The sequence below is a fragment of the Palaemon carinicauda genome, chromosome 1 (genome assembly GCF_036898095.1).
Source record: "Palaemon carinicauda isolate YSFRI2023 chromosome 1, ASM3689809v2, whole genome shotgun sequence".
Lineage (NCBI taxonomy): Eukaryota > Metazoa > Arthropoda > Malacostraca > Decapoda > Palaemonidae > Palaemon > Palaemon carinicauda.
The window spans coordinates 213,674,808-213,701,459 of NC_090725.1; the positions used below are offsets into that span (position 1 = coordinate 213,674,808).

General features: G+C 36.7%; 1 protein-coding gene across 2 annotated transcripts in view; it reads left to right on the top strand.

Annotated features, from left to right (window-relative positions):
* The window catches only part of LOC137653963 (uncharacterized), a 225,151-nt gene that overhangs the window by 146,005 nt on the left and 52,494 nt on the right, over positions 1-26,652 (top strand). For both annotated transcript variants that reach the window (XM_068387600.1, XM_068387605.1), the window contains exons 13-14: positions 12,775-12,873; positions 13,269-13,376. In XM_068387600.1, the coding sequence (XP_068243701.1) occupies positions 12,775-12,873; positions 13,269-13,376 (207 nt within the window). The remainder of the gene's footprint in view (positions 1-12,774; positions 12,874-13,268; positions 13,377-26,652) is intronic.

A 26,652-nucleotide genomic window follows, 5' to 3' on the forward strand; every position in this document is an offset into this window, starting at 1 on the left:
GACTGTCGTAATGCCTCTGCTAACAGATCCGATTGATGGGCCCGTTCTGGCATTTTTCTGACCTCTATTATATGCCGAAGCCTTACAATTAAAGGCTCTCTCCTTTTTTTTAGTTAGAGTTTAAATAATTTTCTTCATTTCGAGGGATGCGAACTATTAACTGCATGTGTGATAGCCTTAGCTTTAGCCACTAGGAATTGGGGGCAAAAATAAATAACATAAAGGGTCAGTTTAGAGGACCTTCTCTACCTCTACCTTTTCTAGATCGTAAGCAGCCTTACCTTAGATTAGGCCTGCACAATGACTGCCATTGCTGAGTGGATAATCTGGATCTCCGGCAATTAATGCAGTGTTTACAATTTTTTTCCACATTCTATTTCTCGCTGCATAGAGGCCATTTTCAGTAAATATATATTCTCCCAAACTTCTAGTATTGATTAAGATCTTGGGATTACAGTATTACCAGGCAAAATATAACCAGTTATAGTATATTTTGTGGTATCTTCCTAGATACACCAACCTCTTCTTAGCCTAAATTTTTGGGGATCATCAAGATTAAGTTTGATAGTCCTTTAGAGGAGATTAGTAATAAGTGCTTTCCTCAATTTTCCTCTCCCCCATGGTCAGTTATCATACAACAGATATTGCTTATCTTTCTATTTCCTCCAATCAGGCAGAGTTCACTCCATGACGTCAAGTGGAAAAGTCTACTGTATAATCAATTCAGACAGTGTCATAATCATCTGGAAAAATTCTTTGTCTGGAGTAAATATTTTGAAATTTTTTAAAGTTTTTAGATTCCATTTCAGGAGCAATCTATTTCCATCTCAGGACATTTGGTCAGGTAACTCGGGTATTTCTAACAATGTCGAGTTCATCAGCTATCTAGATCGACCCTTGACTGCTCTGAATTGATCACCCCTTATTCCCTATAACTTGTTTCAGATGTATATAAACATTCTTTCCTATCTTCTATCTTAGGTAATAATTAGATAAATAGTATGAAAGAGCAACTCTCTAGTAAAGATTGATTCTGAGTTGTATTTGTGTGCCGGTGAAGCGAACACTTGTGCGTCCCTAAAAATATCCTGATTTAACGCGGATAACAAAAGGCTATCGAGTGAAATATAGCTACAAGTTTTCGTGAATAGTCGGTGTTTAGTTTGAGGGCAGAAAAGTGGGATAAAACGTCGGCATAGGATAGTTATCTTGTGAATTAATAAAAATCTGATCAAGATGGCATTGTATAACACAGGCAACTCGTGGAGAGACATCGCTGGAGTCAGCAAAAGCAAATTCCATGACTTGGCGAAACAGGAGCTCGACCGTTTAATAACAGATGTCACTAGTAACTCCAACCGGTGTGACGGAAAAATATTCGCAGACATATTGAAACAATATGATCCAATAGACTGGAACAAATCTGCGGAAAACATCAGTATAATAATTGAAGAAATTCCAAAGAAGATCCAAGTGATAAAGAGACTTATAAAGAAAGTCTACATCAATCAACACATTCCATCAAAGAACAATAACAAGTCCAATATGGTGAATATGCTGATTGATGCATTGGGAAAAAGAATGCCAAAATGGTGTAATACATGTAAGATATGGTATTCCATTAATAATCCTCAACAACTGATTAGAAAATGTAATGCCTGTCATGTTCCAACACACCCCACATGTGCTGAAATACAGCAAAAAATAAAAAATAGAGACACAAAGGTATTCTGCTCAACATGCTTAGTCTGGATAGAAAATATAATTAAGTCGAGACTAAAGCTGCAAATAGTTGAAGAAGAAGAAGAAGAAGAAGAAGAAGAAGAAGAGAAAAATGAACAGGATATGTGTAAGGATGCAGAGGAAATCATTGATATAACTTATGATGCCATCCAACAACATACTTATGAAGAAATAGATTATCAGATGGAAACAAATAATAGACCCAAGAGACTCTACCCGGACCTACATACTTTTAGGGAAGAGCAAGAACAAGAAAAAAAAAGAAAAGAAAGATATAGTCTGTAATAGGCTGAAAAGAGGGAATTGCAAATTTGGCGAAAGATGCTACTACAAGTATCCAAAGATATGCCATAATTATGAAATATATGGTAAATGTGCGTATTTAGACGGATATGGAGACGAATGCGGAGATCTCCATCCAAAAATATGCAAAACCCTAAAAGAAGGAAAAGGATGCAGTTTCAACAAAAAATGTCGATATATGCATCCTGCAACTATGAATGAGAGTAAGAAAACTCAGCAAACTGAAAAGAAAAACAAAAATGAAACAAAAAAAAGAAACAAAAAAGCAGGCCGCGTATATACCGCACTATGCACCAAAAAAGGCCTTTCAAACCAAATCTCCACAAATAGAGCCCAACTACAAAGAATGCATCTACAATGCCAGGGGTTGGTGCAGATATGGGGATAATTGCAGGTTTACACACAAAAATAAATATGAAGGCGAAAGAACAAATATTATAGAAAAGTTGGATTTTTTAATGGCAGAATTCCGAGAAATGAAGAAAAGAACATCATATCAGAACAGGAAGGAAGCATGGGAGAATCCATATTATTACCAATATTAAATAATGGGAATGAAACACAAACCATAATAGTGATGAATGCACAGGGTTTAGTCACGAGTAACTCTAAAAGGAAAATAGAGTTCATAGAAGAACTAACCCAAATAGAAAAAATAGATATATTAAATATAAGTGAAACATGGTATTCCCAAGAGACTGGCAGTGATGACCAGATAAAGGGTTTCCAAACTTATAGATCAGACAGAAAAAATAGGAATCAAGGGGGAACCGCAATATATGGAAGAGACATAAATCAAGGAAAAGTCTGTGAAAAATACAGCAACACAGAATGTGAATTGATTGCGGTAGAATTTGAATTTGAAAAACTAGTGAATATTGTAGTTTACAGACCCCCAAATACTAAGGAGTTTGACATAATAATAGAAAAAATAGATGATATATGTAGAAACCATAAAGACTGGAATATACTCCTATCCGGAGATTTTAACTTTCCTTTCGTGGATTGGAAAGAACGGATAGAAGAAAGTGGTTGTATGTATACATATAAAAAAGAGAGTAATAGTAGCGCAGAAGATAAGAGGCAATTTGAAAAGCTTCAGGATATGCTATTAGAACATAATATGCAACAAATAAACCACATTCCAACAAGAAAGGAAAATGTCCTAGATCTAGTATTTGTGAATGAGGTGAATTATGTTAAAGAAATAATAGTGTATAACACGGGAATTTCAGACCACAATGTCATAGAATTGATAGTTCATTCCAAAGCAAGTGATCGCAGAATTAATAAAAGCACAAAACTTTGGGAAGGATATGGAAAATATAATTTTTACAGTAAGAATATAAAATGGTCAGAAATAAATGAAGAACTGAATAAAGAATGGAAAAATGTATTTATAAGTGATAATATACAGGTAAATACGGACATACTGTACAAAATACTGGAGAAAATTGTTGAAAAATATGTACCGAAAAAAAAACAATAAACAAAAGACGTGCATACCAAGAGGCAGTAGGATCTTATTTCAGAAAATTAGAAAGTGGAAGAAAAATCTTGCAAAAGAAAAAAAATGTGTGGAAAATGAGGTAAATAAAATGTAAGATAGAAAATGCAGAACAAAAGATTATACAGTCGAAAGAAAATGAAAAAAGGGACTTAGAAGAAAATACTTCAAAATATAAAAAGAAACCCCAAAGTACTTTACTCCTATGCAAAAAAGATGAATAAAGGGAGAATAGAAATAGGCCCTCTAAGAATTGAAGGACGGCTAACGAATGAAAAAAAGAAAATATGCAACATATTAGCAGAAAAATATAAGAGTGAGTTCACGCCAAGAATTGCGAATGAGAATAATGAAACAGAAATGAGAGAAGAAAATGTTGAATATCTAACGGATATAGATATTAATGAAGCAGATATTGTCAAGGCTATAAACGAAATTAAAAATGGATCGGCAGCCGGACCAGATGGAGTTCCAGCGATTTTGTTAAAAAAACTGCAAACACTATCGCAAAGCCGCTTGCAATACTGCTAAGACAGAGTGTAGATATGAGCGAGATATATGTTAAACATAAATTAGCTTATATAACCCCTATCTTCAAAAGTGGATCAAGACTAGAGGCAAGAAATTATAGACCTGTTAGTCTAACATCACATATTATGAAAGTGTATGAGAGGGTAATAAAAAAGAAAATAATGAACCATTTGGTCAAAAATAATTTGTTTAATATGGGTCAACACGGTTTTGTGCCTGGAAAAAGTACACAGACCCAACTGATAGCACACTATGAAAACATATACAAAAATATGATAAATGAAAAAGACACAGATGTGATCTATCTAGATTTTGCAAAAGCCTTTGACAAGGTAGACCATAACATATTGGAGAAAAAAATGAGAAAGCATAATATTATGGGAAAGATAGGAAAATGGGTAAAAGAATTCCTGCAAAACAGAAAACAGATAGTGGTTGCAAATGACGAGAAATCAGATGAAGCCCAGGTAATATCGGGTGTGCCACAAGGTACGGTATTAGCTGCACTGCTGTTTGTTATTATGATCTCAGACATAGACTGTGATGTTGAAAACTCCGTAGTGAGAAGTTTCGCCGATGACACAAGAATAAGTAGGGAAATTACTTGTGATGAAGATAGGAACTCACTACAAAGAGATCTAAACAAAATATATGAATGGGCGGAGATAAATAGGATGGTATTTATCTCCGATAAATTTGTATCAATAAATTATGGAAACAGAGAAGGAATGGTGTATGCATACAAGGGACCTAATAATGAGACAATCACAAACAAGGAAGCAATTAAAGACCTTGGTGTAATGTTAAATAGGAATATGTTATGCAACGACCAAATAGCAACACTGTTGGCTAAATGTAAAGCAAAAATGGGAATGTTATTCAGACACTTTAAAACAAGAAAAGCTGAACACATGATTATGCTTTACAAAACTTATGTACGTAGTACACTCGAGTACTGCAATGTGATATGGTACCCACACTACCAAAAGGATATTTTTAAAACTATACAGTCTAGAAAGGAGAAGAGAACGCTACATGATAATACAAGCATGGAAGCAAATAGAAGGAATTACTGAAAACATCAAGGAGCTTAAAATATCAGAAAGAGCCAAAAAATATTCCAGGTAAACTGAGAAAGGCGCACAGGACATTAATCCACTACGCACCAGCATCGATAATGCAGCGACTATTTAATGTGCTGCCAGCTCATCTAAGAAACATATCAGGAGTGAGCGTAGATGTGTTTAAGAATAAGCTCGATAAATACCTAAGATGCATCCCAGACCATCCAAGACTGGAAGATGCAAAATACACCGGAAGATGCATTAGCAACTTTCTGGTGGATATACGAGGTGCCTCACACTGAGGGACCTGGGGGAACCCAAACAAAAAATAAGGCAATAAGGCAATTCTTAGGAGAGCGTAAGTCCCAATAACCAAAATTTAGCTTGTTAAATAACCTGGGAGATGTTATTGTATATATATATATATATATATATATATATATATATATATATATATATATATATATATATATATATATATATATATAAAACTGTTGGAACATTACATATACAATACCATGTTATGACTTACCAGTGGAGGAAAACATTCATATATCAAGCTAAATAATTACGTCAAGTTAAATAAATTCAAAAGACACTATGCAACACTAGCTTGACACTTACCTAGAGGGGTGAAAAAGGATTTTATTCTAAAATATTTAAAAGCCTGCAGGAAAATCAGAGCTGCTGTCACCATACACGGGTAACTATAAGCATGACTGTAAACATATCTATGGTATGTTAGCCTAAAATTATCACATGCGACCAACACTTAGGTTCGGCAACAATCTATAAGAAAGCGGGAAAAATGTCATAAAAATTTGATAAGTGTTAAGTTATGAAAGCTGGGAGTGAATGATGTCATGTGCTGTATAAAGAATTCAAAACAAACCACCAAACACAATGTAGATGGGAAAATAAACTTCTCTATTCTTGTACTGTAATGCAAGGTCCTCGACGTAATTCTTTCAAGAAAGTTCTTAAAATCCCTCCCTATGAATTTTATGAGAAGAATATGGGTTAGCTTTGATACTATGTTGATTTTTATTGATGGTTTAATCGATCACTAAAAATAGTGGATAAATAGTTTAAAGTTTGATTAACTTTTACTTAGCTTAAAAGTAGATATAATCACTCGCAAATAATGAAATTCGGTAATCGATATTAATTGTTTACGATGAAGACTAAGGATTATGGCTTGGTATAAACTAAGCTCACATGTAATATTGTCTCTATTATTATTATTGATTTTTGATGTCTTATCGGTTATCAGACGAATCTCTGTATTTAAGAAATTGCAATGGTTGCAATAGAGCCTGAACCCAACGGTCTTCTCTTTAGACATCATCTGGGTTCTGCACGTTGAAACACTGGCTCTGGACAAAAGAGACAGTATTACTTTGCTATTTCGATTCATGCTGAATTCACTATTCAAATCTTTAACAAGAGAGTCCATGGGGACCACACAACACTATTGCCCCCAAAAAGGTGTGACGGGCCGAGAGAAGGTTGTGATTCAAAGACAGGATGAAAGCAACTGAGTGAGTTTATTATAGAATACTCTCCTTTATATACAAAAGCTCAAGTCAACAGGAAATTTCATGTTCAAAACCAACACCGTTGATGGTGAGAAAAACAGGCATGTTTATTCAGGTTCTTTTCAGTGCGAAGGAAGAGCGAAGATACTAGCATAATATATAAAAAATGACCTATGTACGATCGTGTGACACACTGTTGGTACATGGCTCCCCCCCTGAAAATGTCATACTGTACATGTTAAATAGGGCACCCTGATCTAGAGAGGCGAACTGTAGGCGGGTCATCTGGCAGGAGATAAGACGGTTTAAGTCTATCAATGGAGAACCAGTCTTCTTTGCCACGAATGTTTAGTAGGAATGCCTTCGGACTGCGTCGGATCACAAGGAAAGGGCCCGTGTAAGGGGGCGTTGGCGGTGGCTTGCTAGTGTCGTTGCGCAGGAAGACGTGCGTTGTGGGGTGCAAGTCTGTCGGTATGTGATGCTTCGCTTAGGGCTTGTAAGTCTGGCGGCATGGAGTAAATTTTCCCACGACGTGACGTATGCGCTGGAGATTGTCGGAGTAGGTTGTAGAAGAAAAAAATTCGGCAGGGACGACCAACGGGTCGCCATACATCATTTCAGCTGCCGAGACGTCGAGGGTGTCTTTAGGAGTGGTCCTTAGTCCCAGGAGGACCCAGGGAAGCTGAGTAAACCAGTTACAATCCTTGCAGCGGGACATCAAAGCTACTTTGATGTTGCTATGAAAACGTTCAACCATTCCATTGGCAGCGGGGTTGCAGGCCGTTGTCTGATATAGGGTGATGCCCAGGAGATTCGCTAATGATGTCCACAATTGAGAGGTGAAAGATGTACCCCTGTCAGAAGTAATATGCTCGGGGATACCAAATCTTGCAATCCATCCTGAGAGTAAGGCAGATGTACATGAGACAGACGTTGCAATTCCCATGGGAATGGCTTCAGGCTAACGAGTGGAGCGGTCGATGACGGTAAACAGGCAACGATGTCCTTTTGATGTGTGAAGGGGGCCTACAACGTTGACGTGAATGTGTGCGAAAGGACGCTGAGGTTGAGGAAAGGTGCCTATTCCTTAATCCGTGTGTCGATGTACTTTGGAAGTTTGGCAAGAAGTACAGGCGCGGACCCAATCCTTAGCATCCTTAGAAAGGCTGTGCCAAATGAACTTCATCTTCAGCAGCTGTGCAGTAGAATGGCACGAGGGATGTGAAAGGCCGTGAATGAAATCAAACACCTGCATGAGAGCAGGAATCCAAGGTCACAGAGGAGGGTGGTGTTGGAGTCTTCGAAGGGGAAGTCTTCCCAATGGAAGGATGTGCAGGATGTCCTACATGCTTGATACTCTGGATCCTGTCGTTGGGCTTCAGCCAAGGCGTTGTAATCCAATCCCAGTTGAACGGCAGCCAACGTGTTTCTTGACAGGGCATCGGCAACGGGATTCATTTTCTCAGGGACGTATTGAAGGGTGCAATTGTATTCAGCCACGGTGGAGAGATGTCGGCGTTGACGGGCGGACCAGGCGTCAGACTGTTGAGTGAAGGCGTGCACCAGAGGCATGTGGTCTGTGCGAATGACGAAGGGCGTCCCTTCTAAGAAATAGCGAAAGTGACGGACAGCATAGTGCACCGCCAGCAATTCGCGATCGAAGGTAGAGTAACCTGATTCTGCCTTGGACAGTTTTCTGCTGAAGAAGGCCAATGGGCAGGGCGAGCCGTTGACCACTTGCTCGAGTACTGCACCAATAGCGACATCGCTGGCATTAGTGGAAAGAAGGAGAGGGGCATGTGGGATAGGAAAAGTGAGAGCTTCAGTGGTTGATAGGGCCTTCTTTGCATTGCAGAAGGCAGCTTCTTGAAGGGGACCCCACTTCAGGTCCTTTGGCTTGCCCTTGAGGGGAGCAAGAGTGGCGGCAATGGCTGGCAGAAAACGGTGATAATAGTTGTTCATGCCCAAGAATTTCTTCAGAGCTTTGACCGTCGAGGGTGCGGGGAAGTCCTGAACGGCTGCTACCTTCTCAGGGAGGGGATGGACTCCTTCAGGAGTGATGCGGTGCCCTAAGAATGACACTTCGTTGGCGCCAAAGGTACACTTATCGTACCGGACTACAAGGCCCTTTTGTTGCAGGCGTTCAAGCGCGATGCGAAGGTGACGGAGGTGTTCCTCTTTTGAGGAGGAGAACACAAGTATGTCGTCCACATAACATACACAGAAGGGGAGGTCCCCTAAGATGCCATCCATGAGATGTTGAAACGTGGCCCCAGCATTACGAAGACCAAAACAGGAGTGATTGAAGGTGTATGTACCAAACGGAATGGTGATGGCAGTCTTGGGGATGTCTTCTGGGTTCTTAGGCACCTGATAATACCCCTTCAGGAGGTCGACCGTAGAGAAAACTTTCGCTTTGTGCGGGTAGGAGGTCATGTCGGCGATATTTGGGAGGGGGTAGTGATCCGGTTCTGTTAGCATGTTCAGGCGCCTGTAATCACCGCACGGACAGAGGGAGCCGTCTTTCTTCAGTACGATGTGTAAGGATGACGACCATGGGCTGGAGGCCTTTTGGCAAAGGCCCATTTCCTCCATTTCGGCGAACATCTGTTTGGCGGCTGCCAATCGTTCCGGTGCCAGACGTCTGAATTTTGCGAAGACTGGGGGTCCGTGGGGGTTTGGCGAAGTTCTGGATGGAAAACTTCCGGGAACGACGTAAGGAGGTGGGCGTAGGCATCCGTGGGTGAGCTGATGTGGAGAAAGAGGTTGGAGGAGGCGGGTTGAAGAGGTGTCGACACGGACGAGTCTGCGTTGACCAATCGTCGGTGGGCGACATCGACCAGAAGGTGGAAATGGGATAGGAAATCCGCACCGAGGATTGGCAATATGTTGTCAGCAACAAGAAACTTCCAATTAAATTTACCATTTCCAAACGATAATGTGAGGTTCTCGTAACCGTAGGTGGGTATCACAGATCCGTTGGCAGCTACCAAGTGGACGTCGGCAGACGTAGACCGACTACGTCGTGTCTTGAAGAGTTCCCTTGGCAAAAGAGAACGACAAGCACCCGTGTCTACCAAAAATCGCACGCTCGTTCCTGCATCACGTAAAAAGAAAAGATTAGAAACATGGGAGGCCACCGCCACGAGCGATGGCCTACTTACACGTTTTTTGGCCACTGACAATCCTTGGCACATTTCTTCGCCGTTGCCCCAAATCTGAAGTGGTAGTAGCAAAACTGCGGTGGATGGGAGGTAGTAAGTGGCTGTAGAAGTCGTTGGTTGGGGTGCGAGCGAGTGGTGGGTGGTGGGTGGCTTTGTCGCCGCTTCGGCACGTCACGGGGTAGGCGTGTATGTCCTACGGCATTCACGTCAGCTTCAGTTGACATTGAATAGGCGTCCTCTCTGTTAGGTGTGGAGGCCCTGATGGAAGTCTTGAAGTGACAGTCCATAAGGGCGTCGGCTTTGGTCATCAAGTCCTTTATAGGTAAACTATCGACATCGGGTATAGCAGCGCGTACAGGTTCGGGTTCACCTCATGAGGAGAGCCGTCTGTGGCAGGTTGCAGGCGAGCTATACTGGTCATTTCCCTGAGGGCGAGCGAAGCCCTTTGGTCCTCAACGGTTGTTGAGAGAGCTAAAAAAGCTTTGCTATACGGGCGGCTGGCGACGGCGTGTACTGCTGCAGCAGGTATGTTTTGAGGGCGTCATACACTATTGAGGTGTCTCCTTGTTCACAAAGCCAGTCGGATATTTCCAGGAAGGTGTCCTCGGGTATCGCCGTGAGAACATAATCTGCTTTGAGGGTTGAGCGAGTCACGCCCTTGATGCGAAAGTGCACTTCTGCGCGCTGAAACCAAGCAAACGCTTCTCCGCTGGCGAATGATGAAAGTTTCAATGGGGGAGCCGCGGCATTAACTTCTGTAGAGTCCGCCATAGTACTAACGATGGAGGGGCGAGGGGGGGTGGAAGGCGGGAGGAGCGAGTCGATTTCCAGGGTCACCAATGTGACGGGCTGAGAGAAGATTGTGACTCAAAGACAGGATGAAAGCAAATGAGCGAGTTTATTATAGAACACTCTCCTTTATATACAAAAGCTCAAGGCAACAGGAAATTTCATGTTCAAAACTAACACCGTTGACGGTGAGAAAAACAGGCATGTTTATTCAGGTTCTTTTTAGTGCGAGGGAAGAGCGAAGATACAACCATAATATATACATAAAATGAACTATGTACGATCGTGTGACACACGGTTGATACAAAGGTATTAAAGAACCTTAGACTATTGTTAATAAGAAAAAGGCACAGATAGTCCTGATGTATTCTAGGTAATCATAGGCAACTAACCAAGACATTGGCTAAGGTGATCCAATTCCAAAGCCACGATAACTTACTTTTAACATCTAGTCAAAGCTTGAACTTGTTATTATTTTTAAACTATTGAAATTCAAACTTTCATGAATTTTATGATTGAAACTGATATGGTTTAGATGAATGTTATCACTATATCACATTGCAGTGAAATTGTAGTTTGTTATCCAGAAGAAACGTGAGATTTCTCTAAATGATTTGATAAAGATGCACCCACCCAATCGACAGGTTGTCTACAGACATACTGTCAACAAAGTCCGAAACCTTGCAGTCAGCATCTAGATACATATCAACAACAATGTATGGAATTTTGTCTGTTAGATTGTTGGGCAACAAGAGTCGACTTGGCAAAGCCGTCCATGTCTCTAGAGACATCAAGACTAAATATATTAGTCGTCGGCTTGTGTCTGCTCGAGTGCTTGCCTGCTCCGATAATTTCCTAAATCCAACTAGGCTACATCACTTGTCCACACCAGAGTTACCAACATATCACCAATAAAACGCTACCTAGATGTTGACAACAATGTTTCGTCAACAAAAGAACAACTCAACTTGTTGCCTACCAAGTTGTACTTGGTGTTGCCAACTTCTTTTGTCTCTAGTGTGGACGCACCTTTATAATTCTTTTGTTTCTAAAATTGTTATAATGAAATTGAAGTCTTCAAATTTGTAAGGACTTTAAATGGACAGTTATATAAATTCACGGAAATTCAACATTTGCAGAGTTTTAATAGAATTCCTATTCAGAATCATTTTCATTATTTGATGGTGCTGCATATGAAATGTGCTTTCATATTTTGAATAACTATTTAATTTATAATTTTCCCAATCAACTTAGTTTTCAAAGAAACAGAAGCTATCAACTGATTTTCTAAACAAATTAATTGGAAATTCAGTGGTTTCTTAATGTTACATTGCGGCAATAGCTTCAACTAATTTATCTGTGTTCTGGATAAAAATTTTGAAAAAAAAAAAAATTATATTTTTGGTGGCAAGAAAGTCATGATGATTATGAAAATCCAAATGATTACGAATGCAAGTTTCATTTGGGATTATTGTATAACACGCGGATACCAAGATTTTGCTTTTCTTATATTGCAGTTTTAAATAGGTTTTAGAACTTTAAACTCTGCGCTAGGAAATGAGTATCTTGCAACGCGTTCATTTATCCTGCAATTGATTTAATTTAGCTGCTTTTACGTTTTAGTAACCTTTACTGTTGCTATGAAAAATATTTAAGACAATATCCGTTATATTATTTGATATACTCTTTGTAAGAATTCCACCATTAGTTATGGAATATTTTAGCACAAAAATAAACTTCCCACAACCGAATGAATTACAATTAAAGTTAGTTCCGGCTTAAAGCACTTCGTTGAGAAAGTGGAGAGGCGCGGGTTACCTGCATACCCCCCCCCCCCCGGGCCAAGGAATTTGTAGAATCATAGAAAAGTGATAAGATTAAAGGCAAACTTTACATAGTTATAGAGTACCCCTGATGTGTATTTTCATTGCTGTTGCAAAAACTTTATGCATATTTTAGTAAATCTTGCTTAAAATATTTAAGATCATGAGGCTTATTAATGTTGTTATGAGTGAAGGCTGTAAAACTTCAGAGGGATTTTTATTTCAAAATGAATATGCAGTATAGCATTTATGGTTTTTAAAACCCTTTTAGTGATGAAATACAATTGATGAAAAAATTTGTATACCTTTCAGGAAAAACTTTGCTGCACATGGCTGTTACAAATAGGAACACAAAGGTTGTCGAATTATTAATAGAGCTTGGAGCAGATGTGAATGTAGCAGAAAACATCGGTAAGAGGGTATTCCAACAAGGGAATATAGTTTTTCACTGAATAAGTGAGTACTAATTGACAACAATTAACTAAAAGCAAATGAATCTTTAACCTTTTGAGTGCCATCGAAGAATTTTTTTTCCCTTGAAAACCACTGGATGTATTTTATATCCAGTACAGTAATATTGTATTTTTTCTTATATTTTATATATTCATGAAATGGAAATTTATTCAGTTAAACGATAGAAGAAGTTTTGAATTCCTAGATACTATACTTTTTTTTTTTTAATAAGATGAATTGAATAAAATTTCTCAAATTTCTTGAAATACCATTTTTAGGTGAGTGTTTTGAGATTTAAAAGGTTAATGAACCTTGCATGATATTAATAAGCCCATTTTCACTTTCGTTTCCAGGCCATCGACCTTTGCATTGCCTCGGTGATAACACTTTTCCAAATGTTACAGAAGTTGCTAAGTTGCTGATATCTCACGGAGCATATGTCAATATAACAGATCTTGCCGGTAAGCCATTGTCCTGTACGACAAGTTTTCCACATATCACCAAAATATTTCTATAAACTAAAAACTATTACTTGTTGAACTATTTAGAAGCTAAAATCAACTTAGTTTTGATAATTACTCGAGCGGTCTGACCTCATGCCAGAAATTGTACAGTTGATTTCCATATTTCATTCTTTGTTTGCTCCTTCATTCAAGCAAACTAGTTTTGATGATCACTTATTATCATTGTATCATCATTGTCACCCCATTTAGAATAAGCAAGTAGAATTCTTTGTTCTTTCAGTTTTTCAGTAAAGTAGTTGGTAATATATTAGTGAAAAAAAAAAAAAAAAACGACTAGGCCTACAGAATACAATATATAAGTGATAACTTTATTATTTTTGTGTATATATATGTGTGTGTGCTGTCCTTATTAGCTGAACACCGCAGGATTTGCAATGCTTGCTTACTATAATGCATGAAATATCACATGAAGTTGAGCTCAAGATACGTAGAAGAAAGACAGAGATGATGAGAACGGAATATGCAATGGTAGATGAAATATTGGAAGGAGAAAGGATTAACGAGGTAGAATCATTTAAGTGTTTATGAATTATGATCTCCAATACAGGGTCATGAGAATTGGAGTTTAGTGTAAGATTGTAAAAGCAAACAAGACAATGGCTTGGTTAAGTAAAATTCAGAAATCAAATTGCCCGAAATTACTTGAAAAAATCAGACTATATATCAGTTTAGTGAGGTCTATGTTACTCTATGGACATGAGTCATTTTATGACAATGAAACAATCTCCAATAGATTTATTAGATTTGAGAACAAAGCCTTCAGAAGGATATTGGGTGTTAAATGGCAGGACAGGATTAGAAATCAAGCTATAAGAGAGATTACTCGAGTGCCATATGTGGATGAGATCATGGTGATGGGTAGATGGAGATGGTTTGGGAACGCTCTTCACACCCCCAAGAGAGATTAGCTCACTAAACTTTTAACGGGTTCCATAAGGCACCAGAAAAGTTAGAAGACCAAGGCCTACATAATTGGGAACTATGAAGTGTGAAGTGGGAGATGATATATGGAGATGTAATGAATTAAGAGCTCAAGACAGAGACGACTAGTGAAATCTAACTGAGGCCCTTCGCGTCAATAGGTGTATAGATGATATATATATATATATATATATATGTATGTACACACACACACACAAAACTCACCAAACACTCGCCCTTTCTAAGTGTGATAACTTAACGGGGTGAGATGGTTTATAATCAGCAAAGCTGTACTAATCAGGACACCCATACTAGGTTGGTTTGATGTGAGCAATCAGCCAAACGTCTCCCACCATCACCAATCTGCACTGGCCAGCATGGTGATGAAAACCGACCAAACCCCAGCCATGAATAGAGATTTGTCTGAGAACTTTGTCCTGCAGTGGACTAGAATTGGCTGCATTTGTTGTTATTGCAGTATATGGTATATATATATATATATATATATATATATATATATATATATATATATATATATATATATATATATATATATGTGTGTGTGTGTGTATGTATATATATATATATATATATATATATATGTGTGTGTGTGTATATATATATATATATATATATATATATATATATATATATATATATATATATATATATATGTATATATATATATACAGTATATATATACACACATTCTAGTATATAACTCATTTCATTTTATTTGAGTGAGTTATCTAATATAACATTCCTTATACCTTTGTAATTCTGACCAAGAGCGTTACACACGTTTTCTTAACTGAATAATTGAAAATTATTGTTTTGAATAAAGTTGTCAGTTGTAGTTCAAACTACTGCAATTTTTACAATTAAAATTTTTTTTATCTCATTACTTCTGCATGAAGTGTTTAACAGAGATAATGAATTCAATTATTCATTTCAACACGTGTCAGCTCTGTTTTAGGCAATGCCAAAGAAAATAAAAAGGAGTATCTGAAAGTGTTGGCGAATATAGCCCAAAAAGTAGTCAAGGAGAAACATTGAAGGAGATACAAAGGCTTCAGAGAAAGTATGTAGAGAAATTTGGTGATGGAATCAGGGAAGTCAAAGATTTCAAGCTGTGACAGAAAACAGGCGGGAAAGGAAATGGAGATGTACAGTATATATGGGAAATAAGAAGAACAATAATAAGCAATGAGAAAAAGGTGTGGAGAGGAATAGAATCAGAATAGCAACACAGCAGACAGAAAATAGAATATTAGGGAAAACAAAGTAGCATAGAAGTAATAAAAAAGATATTAAATGGTCAAAGTTTATAAAAGGGGGTATAAGAGAAAAATAAGTGGTAAATAAAAAAAATAATGGAATGATTGTGGCAGTGTTTTTATTTATGATATTCTGAACGAGGAACCTGAATATAAACTGGGTGAGGTTTACTTAATATATTTACCATAACAGCTGAAAGGACCCTGGAGAAGAAAAAAGGGAAAATCCTTAGGACCATCTGGAATAATAAGTTAAATAAAAGTAGCAGGAGATCTTATCGTCCATGAGTTAACAAGAGTGTATAAGAACCTAATAAAGGAAGGTATGGAATCAGAAGAGTAAGAAAATATTAAATAAGCAATCTTTATAAGGAGGTAGGAAAGGTACGAAGCAATTATATCACTCATTTGCAAATCATGAAAACATTTCAACAGAGTACTGAGATAAGTAATAGATTGGCCATAAGGAATATGAAAATATTTTGTCAAGTCAGTTTTACTTATATCGAAAAGACAAGTGGTATCAGACAAATTTTAGGTATAATGTTGGGAGTCCATCAATGACCAATGATCAGCATTGAGCTCTTTGCCATTTATCATAATAGAGGAATGAAATGTTTAACAAGATCAAATAGAGAAGATGGAATGGTTAAGTGCCCTGTTGTGTTAGAGATACAATTCTTGAAAAAAGTATATTTCGATTATTTGCGAAATGCACAAGAATGTGAAGCAGGAGTAAAGTAAGCAAAAAATAGCTACCCTCTAGATACAGAGTGATTGACATCTCATTAGTAGAGAGAGCAAAGACACATGTACACTACCAAAAAAATTAAGAGATATTAATAAGGAGTACTGTTAAATCAAAATGCAGAAATTAATTAATGAAGTATGATGGGAATATCATATCGTGATATGGTATCCAGATGGTTTAAAAATGCTTAAAACTTGACTGGTGTTGTTGGTTTGGACATTATGATAAGAGATGTACAGTAGTTGTTCAGAGAAGTAATATATATATATGAAAATGGAAAGACAAAGACCTTATTAAGGCACAGGGGATTTGGGGAGACAGAGGAAGACCTACAACTAATACAGGACAGAAACGAATGTGGAGAATTCATTTCATATCTAACCATTGTGAAGAGAAAAATAGATTTAAAAACATTTAGGATAATAATTTTATTTTTTTCTACGCTGCAGTTTCATCCATGATTTAGCAGTTGAAGGATAAATGAGGTAGTGACTATTGTGATCTTATCTAGAGGTATTCCTTGATAATGGAAGTTGTGCCCCTCTAGGGCTATTCAAATTGCTGAACAATTTAGCTTAAAAGTAGATATTTAGAGGTAGGAATGCATTCAAATAGTGAGGACAGTCTTGAATAAAAAGAATTGAAACAGTAGGACCATGCACTTCGTTTGAGGAGGCAGCTGTGGGAGTCTGACTTGGGATCCTATATCAAAATTATTATTATTTTAGAATTATTTTTGGAGTTTGCACATATTTCTATACTTCTAATTTTCATTATCATAAAATTTATATTGAAGTGTAATTTCATTGTTCAATAATTGTAGACCTGATCAAGAACCATAATTATGATAGTGGCTTCAAACAGTTGATGGCACCAGAACATAGAACAAGATTGTTGCAATTCTTGATATTTCCTGAAGTGTGAATGGGAGGTGTTGTGAGTCATATTATGTTGTTTTTGTATTTTGAATACCAAATATATGACACACAGTAATTGCATACATAAAATATCATACCCAAAAAGTATATATAATAGTGGAAAGATATGGATACATAGATGTAAATACTGAAGGTACTTCATTGCAGAGAACACTATTGCTATGAGACTACAATTTGTTACAGGTATAAGAATGATGCTGCTCGAAGGTGAAGTAGAATCGGTGACCAGCAAGGTTTACAACTCTAGATTTTTGAAGGGGAAAACACTCCTTATTTGTATGGGTTTGGACAAACTAAAACAGCCAATAAGTTGTGACTTAAAAGCCATTATGATATTGGTATATTACATTTCATAGGAGAAAGAACTGAAATAGCATGGATACCTTTGATGGAAATGCATAAGCTACTTCAGAGCTGGAAAATGCTGGGGTAGAAAGGACATAAATGGTCATGTGGAGTATTGCAATTAACAAGATTTGCAAGCCTAGATTTTAAGGGGGAATAAAACTGCATTTCTGATTAGACTTCATTGAGACAAATGATGATAGCCCTGAAGAAATGATATTGAACTCGTTGTAACAGTGGGATCATGTACATCATTGAAGAAGAAAGCTGCTGGTATTAGAAATCAAAATCCTATGAAGCTTTGTGAAAGATCATCCTCATGTTTCAAAATTGATTCTAAAGTTTCAATTTATGGAAGACTTTAACGAATATCATTTAACAAAATCTGTTCTTATTTTGTGAGTTAGCACATACAGTATACAGTATATATTCCATTCTAATATTCACCATCATAATGGCTATATTGAAGTGCGGTGATATTGTTTAATATTTGCAGCCCTGATAAAGAGCCATATGACAGTGGCTTGAAACAGTTTTTAATACAAAATATTAAATGGAACAACATAGCTATAGTTCATCCTGAAGGAAAGTGTGTTAAGATTATGATAGGCTGTCTTTAGATTTTGAGTGACATATAATAATTGCATCCGTAAAATATTCATGCAAATGAACACACACACATATATATACAGTATATATATATATATATATATATATATATATATATATATATATATATATATATATGTATATATATAAATATATATTTATATATATATATATATATATATATATATATATATATATATATATATATATATATATATATGTGTGTGTGTATGTGTATGTGTGTGTGTATAGGAGATTGTGTACCTGTAGTTGCCAAGTGTACTGTACCTCTCAAGGTAACCCCTCTCAGCAAGGAAGGAGTACAACCTCTCCCCCTACCAGAGGACGGGAAGAGACTGAGGAGTTATATGCTTGGCAATGCTGCTTAGTATGACAGGTAATATACAATACGTATATATATATATATATATATATATATATATATATATATATACATATATATATATATATGTATATATATATATATATGTATATATATATATATATATATATATATATATATATATATATATATATATATATATATATATATATATATATATATATATATATATATGTATAGGCAGACACTTGTTCTTCATTATGTAAGGGAGATACTGGCCCATCTTTATTGATTATCATTTTTGGTTTCGCCTACCGTTTTGCCTAGGGATGGGGTACTAAAGGTTCAGAGTAATATAATTTGGTCTCAGTATAGATCCAAGGCTGTTCACAAAACTAGCAAAGTTGGTATCAAATTACTGTGGTTGCAGAGAGTGCATGTCAGCATCTAATTGGATGACTGGCTGGTTGTATCAGCTGAGAGAATTGTTCACCACATATACAGATCATGCCTTCAAGTTCTTCCGGATCTAGGATATCTGACCAACATTTCTAAATTAAAACTAGATCTAGAGAAGGTATTCAAGCAGGTAGCTCTTTGCTGAAATATGTCTAAATCTACTTAGGCCTTCCAAAGGCCTCTAAGGGAAATATCTTATGAATGATAAAAAAAAAATTCTACAGACCCTTGTTTCCTCCAGATGGCACCTGGAAAGGATTTTAGACCTTCTCCAGTTTGCTTTACTGATCAACCCACTTCTGAAGTCCTGGTTGAAAGACCTCAATTAGGTTTGGAGAGCGGCCGCATGAAAAAATGGCCTGAAACAGTCCATGAACTCATAAAAGATCTTCTCCATGTCGGTATGGTTAGTCTCCCCCTCGTTATCCATGAGTCATCAAACAGATGTATCCAATGTGGATTGAGTAGGTCATGCAGAGGAGACCTATGCACTCAGGAAATAGTTTCCTCAGTTTGAAGCATTTCACATAAATGGACTGGGACTCAAAAGACCTGAGAAAGTTTACTCTCAGTAATATATAAAATATTTACAAAGATCATATTAGGTAGAAGTGGGTATTCAACAACTGACCATATCCATGTAATTAGCCAGCAAAATGAAAGATCGACAGAGTATGACATATCACTGTGCATGTCATTTGTGAATTATAAGAAAGCTTTTAATTTTTTCAAAACTTTAGCAGTAATGAAATCTCTTCAAAGACAAGGAATATATGAATCTCATGTGAGAACACTGGAGGGTATCTATATGGGAAGTACAGCCATCCTAAAATTACATGAAGATAGTGAGAAAATTCTGATTGAGAAAGGAATTAGATAAGGAGGAACCATCTCTCCTAAGTTATTCACAACATTCCTAGAAGAAATAAAAAAAATAGATTGGAAAAATGTAGGAATTAACAGTAATGGGGAATAGCTTAATAACTTCATATATTCAGGTGACATAGTTCTGTTTGGTAAATCATGGAAAAATTGCAAAATGTGATAAAAGATTCAAATAGAGAAAGCAGAAATGTAGGACAGAAAATGCAGAGACAACAAATAAGGGATATGAATGAACCTTTAGTGATTGTTAATGAATATGCCTACTTAAAACAGACAGTAAGTGTCTCCCCAGCACATGAGACTGAAATTAAAAGAAGGATAAGCATGGTATTGATGTTAAACTCGTTGTGAACAAAATAGGATTATGAGAAGTAAAATGTAATTTTCTCTAGAAAGAAAAGTATTTAATCAGTAACTTGGAGCCTTATTAAACCCTTAAAACATAAGGTAGTTACAACTTAAAGAGCTATGGAGGAATAAAGATGGGAATAACAATAAATGACAGAAAAAAAGCACCATGGATACAAGAGAAATCTCAAGTAGAGGATATTCTAAGAACGTATAAGAAAAATAAATGGACATGGTCAGGCCATGTAATGAGAATGAGAGAGAATAGAACGACAAGAAGAAGAACAGAAGAGGTCCTAGATATCGCAAATGAAGTAGGGGAAGGAAGAGAAGACGATGGATAACCCAAGAAAATTGGCCAGTATAGACTGGCATAGAAATACCATAAACAGATGCAAGTGGAAGTAAATGTCCGAGGCCTTTATCCTGCACTGGACCAGCAACGGCTGATGATATGCAAAACTGTACTAGTCAGGGCCACCCATACTAGCTAGGTTTGCTGTGAGCAATCATACGAAAATCTTCCACCATCACGAATCCGCACTGGCCAGCATGTTGATGAAAATTGGCTAAACCCTAGGCATGAATTGACACGTCTAAGGCCATCGTCCTGCAATGGACTGGACTAGATACAGTTGCATTTATTGTTGCTTGAGCTCACAGACACACACACACACACACACACACACACACACACACACATATATATATATATATATATATATATATATATATATATATATATATATATAATTCATTGAAGTCGACTGCTTAAATGACGTCAGTGTATTTCCTACAGGAATTGCCATATTTTCTCAGCCTCCTCAAATTCTCAGGTGTAAGGCCTTGGTAGAAGAAACAATGACTTTTCTTTTTCATTTATTCTGTTCTCTTCATCACTGTTTCAACAAAAGTATTTCTTTGTCAAAACAATGCTGTAGAGAACAGAATAAATAACAAAGAAAAAGATAAAGACATCATTGTTGAAACATTGCTGCCCAAAACACACACACACACATTTTACACACACACGCACATACACACACAAAGACACACACACATATATGTATATATATATATATATATATATATATATATATATATATATATATGTATATGTATTATATATATACATATATATATATATATATATATATATATATATATATATAAATATATATCTATGTATATATATATATATATATATATATATATATATATATATATATATATATATATATATATATATATATATATATACAGTGGTACCTCTACATACGAATTAAACTGTTCCAGAACCAACTTCGGATGTAGAAAATGTTCGGATGTCGAAACGAATTTTCCCATAAGAATGCATTGAAATAGGATTAATCCGTGGTTGAGCCCAAAAACCTATGATAACTTCTTAACCCTGGATAGGTACGCTCCTCGGACACCCCTCTAAGGGTATACTCGGACGCGAATGACCCCGACGCCAAAAAAAATTCTTGAAAAATCAGTTTTTGCAGTAACCTCCTTTTTTCTTTTGCCAAAAAAAACTTCAATGAATGCTTAAAACAACTGTAAAGATAAATACTACTCATCTGCAGAAAAACTATTTATTGTAAATATTTTAAAAAATTAAGTAGAAAAAAAAGGCCTGACATAAAAATTCATAAAAAAAAGGTTTATACATATATACACAAATCCTTTTAGGAATTGATTCTTGAATGTTTAGGACACATCTTGATGTATTTTGGATGAAGTCAGACCCATGGAGGTGAAGATCTGAAATGAGAAAAAAAGAGTAACTTTTTTTGGCCAAAAAAATTTGTCCAAATTTCATGAATTTTTTTGGGTACCCAAATGAAATAGGAAGTGGCTAATTTTTTTAGGGAATAAACATATGTTATCCTAAAATAGAAATATGTAAAAAAAATCTTCATTATTTTGTAAATTACATTTATATCAGGGGCCATATCTAAAGGTAATTTTTTGAGTACTTAGAAATTTCGTAAAAAAATACATATATTTAATATATAATATGATATTTATGCAGGTAAAAATATACCAAAATATCACAAATTCTATAGGGAACAAGAATATATATAGATAGGGCAGCTTACGCTTCGGATATGTCCACAAAATGGCCGCCAACCACACTGACTCAGACTCCCTAATCTGCCACTTGAAATGTAGGAAGGGTATGTCAATTTCAAGGTGTTATTTACTAATCTAATTATTATTGGATATGCATAAAAATTGTATGGTGGGTTGCTGGATAATTGTCGATTATTTTACGACTATAAAATTGAAATTCTGACCCAAAAAAATTTTTTTGAAGGGAAATAAAATCGAAAAAAAAAAAAAATGTAAAACAATATAATATTTTAGCTAAAAAAATTTGATGATATTCAATCAAAAAAAAAGTAAACAAAATTTTCCGACAAATAAACATCTAGAGGAATCATTACTCTGTGATAGTTCCTTAGTACGTAGTAATTTTGAAAGAATTGGGAAAAAACGAAAAAATGGCAATCACCGGAAAATCGAACACATACCTATATATACCCCATATCTGGCTAAAAAAAAGATAGGCATGGGTAGCCAGATCATCTAGAAACACTTTCCAACACTATAAAAATATAAGTTTTGCGACACTACTTGCCAATTCCTTACGGTAACATGACTAAGCGAAAAAATGCAAAACAAATAAAAAGGGGCACTCGCGGAAAAATGGCTAACATTCTAATATACGGCATTTCAGAAAAAAAAAATTCAGCCACGTGCTAGGCAAACCATCAAGGCACATTTTCCGACAAATAAACATCTAAATGAATCATTACTCTGTGATAGTTCCTTAGTACGTAGTAATTTTGAAAGAAATGGGAAAAAACGAAAAAATGGCAATCACAGGAAAATCGAACACATACCTATATATACGCCATATCTGGCTAAAAAAAAAAGATAGGCATGGGTAGCCAGATCATCTAGAAACACTTTCCAACACTATAAAATTATAAGTTTTGCGACACTACTTGCCAATTCCTTACGGTAACATGACTAAGCAAAAAAATGCAAAACAAATAAAAAGGGGCACTCGTGGAAAAATGGCCATTCTAATATACGGCATTTCAGAAAAAAAAAATTTCAGCCACGTGCTAGGCAAACCATCAAGGCACATTTTCCGACAAATAAACATATAAATGAATCATTACTCTGTGATAGTTCCTTAGTACGTAGTAATTTTGAAAGAAATGGGAAAAAACGAAAAAATGGCAATCACAGGAAAATCGAACACATACTTATATATACGCCATATCTGGCTAAAAAAAAATAGGCATGGGTAGCCAGATCATCTAGAAACACTTTCCAACACTATGAAAATATAAGTTTTGCGACACTACTTGCCAATTCCTTACGGTAACATGACTAAGCAAAAAAATGCAAAACAAATAAAAAGGGGCACTCGCGGAAAAATGCCCAACATTCTAATATACGGCATCTCAGATAAAAAAAAAGACATGCACGTGTTAGCCCAACCATCAAGGCACACTTTCTAACACATAAACATGAAAAAAAATCAATAATATACGGCAATTCCTTACTATGTAGTAAATTTTTACAAATATTGAAAAAAAACAGAAATTGGCAACCGCAGTTAAATACCCAATATACCAATAACTACGTCGTATCTGACAAAAACAAAATCACGCATGGGTAGCCAGATCATCTAGACACACTTTCCAACACTAAAAAAGCAAAAGTTTTACGACACTATTTCGCAATATCTTACGGAAAAATGACTTGGCAAAAAAATTAAAAAACAAATGAAAAAGGGGGTACTTGCGGTAAAATGCCCGACATTCTAATATACGGCATCTCAGATAAAAAAAAAGACATGCACGTGTTAGCCCAACCATCAAGGCACACTTTCTAACACATAAACATGAAAAAAAAATGAATAATATACGGCAATTCCTTACTACGTAGTAATTTTTACAAATATTGAAAAAAAACAGAAATTGGTAACCGCAGTTAAATACCCAATATACCAATAACTACGTCGTATCTGACAAAAACAAAGTCATGCATGGGTAGCCAGATCATCTAGACACACTTTCAAACACTAAACAAGCAAAAGTTTTACGACACTATTTGGCAATATCTTACGGAAAAATGACTTGGCAAAAAAATGAAAAAAAATGAAAAAGGGGCACTCGCGGTAAAATGGTCCTCGTGGTGATGAACGACATTTTAACTAAAAAAAAAATAATGCACATGGTAGCCAAACAATCCACCAAGACTTTCCACAACTGATAACCTATACAAGTTGCACCATTCTACGACAATTTCATAATACGTAATAACTTTGATAATTATGCAAACTACCTTAGAAGGGTAAACTCGGTCGCGCTCGACCCCGACGCGTCTCAGAAATCGGGGAAGGAGTACAGCTACAGCAATGCACATCTGGACACTACTAGAGCGTGTAGGGGAGACACCTCCTGCAGGTCGATCACCCACAAATTCAGTCACGGGGGTGAGTCACGTGAGAAAAACCTGTTTTTTTTTTACGCTCGGGGTCGCGAACGACCCATCGTACCTATCCAGGGTTAATAAACTACTACACATAATTTTCCCATGAGAATAATGAACACTAAATTAGATAATAGACATGTAAATAAGAAGAATAGGCATGTAAATAAGAAGAATTAGCAAAAAATGATAAATAAGAAACGGGTTTTTAGCGTCACTTTACCTTAGAAACTCCAGCGCAGGTGTTGTTAGTCTTGCTACGCAGAGAGGAGACGGACGGGCAGCGAGGAGGTAGAGAGGTTAACTACGATAAACGTACACTACCGTAACTTATTCTAACTTACACTAAGTGAACTTTAACATAACTTAGCTTATTTTTTTTTATTTATATATTTTATATTTTTTTTTACATTTTCTTTTTTTCTTTTTGATGATTACGTAATTTTAATCACTTTCACTCTCTACATTTAAAAATGACTGAATTTCTTTCGCTTCACTCTTTTCCGTTTTCTTTGTTTCACTTTCTTCCGCTTCACTCTTTGCCGTTTTCTTCGAATCACTTACATCCTCTTCATCACGAGTTAGCTTCGCAGTTTTTTTTAAAGAAATTATCGATAGATAATTGCTTGGTACGGCTTTTCAGAATGTTTCGAAAGTGAGTTAGGCAAACATCATCGAATTGAGAAACTACACGACAAACCTGCAATTTCTTTGGATGGTATTTGTCGATGAAGTCGACCACGTCTTGATATTTTCCTAACACCTCTTTTATATGTGCCGAACTTAACACATGTTCTACCTCCTCGCTCCCTTCCTCGTCATCACTCATGTGCTCCGACATAGCATGGAGTTCCTTGAGCTCATCCGTGGTAAGTTCGTTGTGATGTTCGGCGACGAGTTCCGTAACGTCATCTGCGTCGACCTCCAGACCCATGGACTTGCCAAGGGAGACGATTTCCTCTACGGCTTCCGCTGCACCGACCACGGGATCAGGTTCGGGGTCAAAACCCTCGAAATCTCGGGGAGAAACTGCATCAGGCCACAGCTTCTTCCAGGCAGAATTAAGGGTCCGTCCAGTTAATCCCACCCAAGCCTGATCTATGATCTTCAAGCAGTGCACGATGTTGAAGAGGTCCCTCCAAAATTCACGCAAAGTTAAGTTGGTGCTTTGCGTGACATTAAAGCACTGCTTAAATAAGTGCTTGGTGTACAGCTTCTTAAAATTAGAGATGACTTGCTGGTCCATGGGCTGGAGGATAGAGGTGGTATTCGGTGGAAAAAACAGCACCTTTATGAACTTGAATTCATCAAAGATATCATCTTCAAGTTCGGGGGGGGGGGGGTGAACGGGTGCATTGTCAAGGCATAGCAGGCACTTTAAAGGCAATTTCTGTTCATGAAGATACTTCTTCACAGAAGGACCGAAAACTTGGTTAACCCATTGCACAAAGAATTGCCTAGTGACCCAGGCCTTCGAATTGGATCGCCAGTAAACATGAAGCTGATCCTTATCGATGTTGTGTGCTTTAAAGGCCCTAGGGTTCTCTGAATGGTAAACCAGTAAGGGCTTGACTTTAAAGTCCCCGCTAGCGTTGGCACATAGGGCAAGAGTCAACCGATCCTTCATTGGCTTATGCCCAGGCAATTTCTTCTCTTCGGCAGTGATGTATGTTCGACTCTGCATCTTCTTCCAAAACAGCCCGGTTTCATCACAATTAAACACCTGCTGCTCTACGTAGCCTTCTTCCTGCACGATCTTTTCGAAGTTCTTGACAAAGTCAGCTGCAGCCTTTGTGTCCGCAGTAGCAGCCTCTCTGTG